A 5,195-nucleotide genomic window follows, 5' to 3' on the forward strand; every position below is an offset into this window, starting at 1 on the left:
GAGAAAGAAAGCAAAGTATATATATATAAATATCTATAAATATCTATAAATACGTTTTAAAACCTTTGTAAAAGTTTGGAGGGGTTTTTAGGCCTGTGCAGGTGGAGGGGGCACAGCGGGTGCTGCCGGGGGGTGGGGGGGGTTGGGGGTGGGGGGTTGGGGCACACGATTTATTATTATTAAATTTTTTTTTGTTGTTGTTGAGATTTTAGTGGTTTTAGAGTCGGGGGGGGGTGGGGGGGGGAGCACCGGGCGGGCCCTGTCCCGGCCCCCTCCCCTCCCCCCCCACCCTCCCCACCCCCAAGATGGGGTGGGGGCTGTTGGGGGGGGCGTGTGGCGGTGCCAGCTCTGGCCTCGCGGGGAGCGGGGGGGGCCTGGCCCTGCCGGCACGGGGAGGATGGGGTGGGGATGGGGGGGCAGGGATGGGGTGGGGGGGCTGGCTCCAGAATAAAGTTTATTTATTCTAGTGCCTGGCTTGTTCTTGCGGCGGGGGCACCAGGGGAGGGGGTTGGGTGGGGGAGTTGTGCACAGAGCAGGGGTGTTATTTGCTGCAGGGAACCCCCTCAGACTGCCCCCCAAGCTGCCCTCCCTGCTCTGGTGTCCCCAAAGGCTGGGGCACAGCCCTTTGGGGTGTTCCCCTCTCCCCAGCACCCCCCCAAAGCTCTGCCCTTTCCCAGCCTGGATGCTGCAGCTGCGTTCCCCTGTGCAGGGGCAGCCCTGGCCTGCAGAGCCCCAATGCACTCGTGACACTCCAGCACTGGGTGAGTGGGGAGGGAGGGGGTGGGCTCAGGGCGTCCCTGCTGCCGTGCAGGGATGGGACCTGTTTGTTTTCCTTTTGTCCATGTTTTTTTCCAGCAGCTGCCGGGTGAGGCCTGTCCACCGCCCACAACAGGAACCGGGGGCACCGGGGGTGGCGGGGGTGGGGGACCACAGGACGGCTTCCCGGCACGGCAGGGGCTGGGGGTCAGGAGAGCCGCAGCCACCCGCTGCACACCGGCTGGGCTGAGAACGGCCACAGCTCGTTCCATTGATGGGGCCCGGCTACACCGTCAGGTCCCCGCGCAGGGGGGCGGCGTGGGGGTGACACGGCTCCTCCACGGCCCCCGCCGGCTGGCCGGGCGCTGGTCCCCGCTCCTGCGGCCGGTGGCAGCACCCACCCCGGGGTGGGGGCCCCTTGCGCAGGAGGTGGGTGAGCTCGGCCAGGCTGAGCAACGCCGAGACCAGCCCCACCACGAAGTAGAAGTGGATGAAGACGGTTTTCTCGGTGGGGCGGGAGACGAAGCAGTCAACGCGGTGCGGGCAGGGCCGGCGGCGGCAGATGAAGAGCGGCTGCACCCTGAAGCCGTAGAGCAGCGCCTGCCCCAGCAGGAAGCCCAGCTCGGCCGCGATGCGTGCCACCACGCTGCCCACGTAGAAGGGCTGGAGCCGGCGGGCACGCTGGCCGGGGGCACCCCCAGGCCCTGGCTTGGCTGCCTGGTGCACGGCGAAGATGACGAAGAGGGCGGCGGGAGCCGAGAGCACGACGATGTGGAAGACGAGGAAGCGGTAGTGGGAGATGGGGAAGGCAGCGTCGTAGCACACGGGTTTGCAGCCCGGCTGCTGCGTGTTGCAGACAAACTCCTCCTGCTCGTCCTCGAAGACGTCGCTGCCCACCGTGGCCAGGACCAGGATGCGGAACAGCAGCATCACCACCAGCCAGAACCGCCCCACCATGGGCGAGTGCTCCTGCACCGCGTCCAGCAGCGAGCTCAGGAAGCCCCACTCGCCCATGGCCACGCTGTGGGAGTGGGGTCAGTGCTGGGAGGGGGGGACATGCTGTGCCCACAAGGATGGACCCCACCATGGCTCACCCCCAGCCCCAAATGCATCGCATCACCCTGTTACAGGAGGGTACCCAGCAATGCCAGCCCAGTCACCCCTTTCACGAGTGTTCCCGTGCCGCTGCCATGCCCTGGGACTTGCTCCCCTGGAGATGGGTGCAGAGCATCACCTGGGGCACATTCCCCATTCTTTGGCCCCCACCAGATGTCCCAAGCCCCCCTGCCCAAGTCTCCCCGGTACCTGCGGAGGCTGTGGTCCCCGGCGTGCCAGTGTGGCTGGTGGCGACTGCCCAGGGCTGTGCTGGACTGTCCGGTCTGTTGTCCGGTTGGGACGGGACGAGTGTCCCACAGCCACGCCTGGAGGCCTTTTAAAGGGACAGAGCAGCCAGAGGGGTGCCAGGAAGGGAGGGGTCTGCTCTGCTTGAGGGGGCTCAAGGACAAACGCTACCCCTGCCCCAGCGCCAATGGCAGCCCCCCATGGAGAAATACCCCCATCCCTGGCCTCCTCCCCAAACCCCCAGGCCCAGGGGTGCCAAATTACAGCACTCAGCCCCTCCATAAGCTCCCCTAGTGCTGTTATCACCTGGCATTGCCCAGGCACATCGGCTGCCTTTGACCATGGCCTCACGGCTCCTGCCCCACAGTCCCTACTGGGGCCGGGCTCTGCCCTGTGGGGTTGTGTGCAGGGGATGCTTGGGACTGGCACCAGCCCCACCAAGCTGTGGGGGCCATGGGGAGTCCTACAGACTGTCCCAGGCTGCCCTCACCTTTGTCACGCTTTTCAAAGCCCCCCGCTGCTCCACAAGAAACCCTCCATGGCATGACCAGGGCTCCAACCAGCCCCTGGTAAATGCTGCTGGCTGGCACCTTTGTGGTGAGGGGTACAGGGCCCCAGCCCTGGGGGGAACCCTGGGGTCCTCCTCACCCCTCAGGGGCCCTATGATGCCCATGGTCAGTTGGCTGTGATGCCCCATGGCCAGGGGCATTTACTGACGGGGAAAATCCGGCTACAGCCACCGCGGCGCATTGTGTGCGCGCATGCACACCCGGCTCAACCAGTATATGGGGGTGACATGGGGGGTGACAGGACCCCCTCCCCAGCCAGCCCCCAGCAGCCTCACTCCGTGGCCTCACCCTTTGCTGTGTGAGTCATGACAACTGCTTCTCCGGGCGCGCTCGCAGCGGGAGCCGTAAATAGCTCGGCCCTTCGGCGGGGACGCGCGAGGGACGCTCTCCAGAGCCCGGCAGTGGAAAATCTGACAGCGCTCTCCACACTTGACTGGGTTCCAGCAAAAGCACCTCGGTGGCACCGATAGCGCCCGTGCCCAACTGCCATGCCACGGCTGGGGGTGGGGAGCTTGGGGGCCCCAGGCTTTGCCAGCCCGTGCTGTGCTGGGAATCGCTGGGGAAGGCTGGGAACACGGGTGGGTCCTGGCAGCCCAGGAGTGCCGGCTCCCTGCAGAACTGCACCAACCCTGCCTCATCGCTCAGCCATGGGCATGATGCTCTGGGGGTGTTGGGGGGGCTGAGCACACACCTCAGGGGATGTAGGACAGCACAGGGCTTCAGTAGTAAACCTGATCCCTCCCAGTGTGGGGACCCCACACACTGACCCGGTTTCTGGCAGGAGCAGAGCCAGGGATGTGGCTCCTGCTCGGAGCAGTGGTTTAGCACCAAACCCTCACTGGGGAGGGAAACACTCCAGCCTGGGAGTGCTGAGCATGGCCGAGATCGCAGCCACCGCTCACCTGCGGTCACCCCTCCAGCTGCAGAAGCAGAACCTGAGACAGACACCAGGTACCACAGGGACCTTTCGCAGGAATTTGGAAACGTGGGCTGAGGAACAGGGGTGAGCGAGTCCAACCAGCGGTTCTACCAAAGCCCCAGGCTCAGCACTGAGAAACCGGCGGGGAAACAAGTCCTGGCAGCACTTGAGCTGGCTGCAGGCATTTCCTCTGCCAGGATTCAGGACACCTGGGGGGGTTTCACTGCGCTTGGCAGCTCAGGGTGATCATCCAAGGGATTTCCAGCTGATGGCATCAGGTACCCGAGGAGGAAGGAGAAGGGATCATCTTTACAAACCCTGAGGCTCCTACAACTCCTTTACACCAGCCCTACACAGGGCAGAGCTTAGAGGACTTGGCACAAGCTCCACAAGTACTCCCCATGCATGGAGCAAGCTCCTGGTAACAAGGGAAACGAGGAGCAGGCAGCTGAGGACAGCCTTTTATTGGAAAAACTCAAGTAAAACCACTTTTACACATAAACATTAAAAGAGACAAATTCGGGACAAGAAAATATTTACAGTCAAGAATCTTAGTGCCACAGAAATGGGTCTATGAAAAGCTCAACATGACTAGATAAGTACTCCAGTGAAAGGTTTCTAAGGGGAAGGGGACACATCTCCGCTTCTACTGAGGAGCTGGGTGGCACTGAGGTGACAAGAAGGCCAGATGCCACAGGGAACGGCACTGGCTGCGTAGCTGAGCACAGAGGAGCCAAGGGGAAGTTCCTGTCCCCAGGAACAACGGGGCAAAAGATGCTTCAGCCACTCCAAAAAACAGCCTTTTCTAGTGCCAAGCAGTACCTGGACCAATCAACCAGCAGATCAAAGCTCCTGGGATGGGGACCTGTCCCGCCTGCCCTTGCCAGAGCCCATCCTGGCACAGCAGAAATGCCCCTTTAGCCCAAAACCCAGCACAAGGTGCTGGCATGTCAGGAGTGTCTCTTACCTGGAGCTGACCTCTGGGCTGAACTGGCTGAACATGGGTTTTCCTGGCAGCCAGAACACAAGATAAAACTGCCAACGCCGAGCAGAGCGCAGACAAGTCTGCACAACCCCTGTTACTACACCCCAGTTTAAAAACCAAAGGCTAAAACTCACCAGGGCCGAGGTTGAGCAACCAGGGCCTGCTCAGACACACAGGGGTGCAGAGGAAACAAACTGCCTACACCACCTCCCGTGTTACAGCTTGGTGGCTGCAGAGCTAAAAACTTACCTATCTCATTATTCAAGATACCTGAAGAGGAAGGTATCTACCTGAAAGGATCCAATGCATTCTACAGCCTGCTTTCATATTAAAAACCATCACAAAGTGTCAAAAGATTCCCACTAGCTAATGGGCAGGAGGGAAGTGCCTCAGCAGCAGGCTGCTTACAGGGAGGGGGGTGTGATCCAGTTTAAACAAATGTGTTATTTAAAACCAGGGGGAAACAGAACTGCATTTGCTTGTGACAAACACTTGTCGACTGGCTTAAATTCAGTGAAAAGATGTCCCAGTCTGAGATGTTCTTTGGTGACAGCTTGTCAAGAGCTCTGCTGAAGGCTAGTTTCTAGCTCAGTTTGGATGAGCAGTGAAAAAGCATCAGAAAGAT

General features: G+C 60.9%; 1 protein-coding gene across 1 annotated transcript; it reads right to left on the minus strand.

Annotated features, from left to right (window-relative positions):
• Positions 1–1,041: 1,041 nt before the first annotated feature.
• GJD3 (gap junction protein delta 3) lies at positions 1,042–1,770 on the minus strand (the record flags this gene model as incomplete). Its single annotated transcript, XM_084275486.1, has 1 exon — positions 1,042–1,770. One exon carries the CDS (start codon positions 1,768–1,770, stop codon positions 1,042–1,044), a length of 729 nt encoding a protein of 242 aa, XP_084131612.1.
• Positions 1,771–5,195: the final 3,425 nt, after the last annotated feature.

This window comes from Gallinula chloropus (genome assembly GCF_964237585.1).
Source record: "Gallinula chloropus genome assembly, chromosome: 26".
NCBI classification, from domain to species: domain Eukaryota; kingdom Metazoa; phylum Chordata; class Aves; order Gruiformes; family Rallidae; genus Gallinula; species Gallinula chloropus.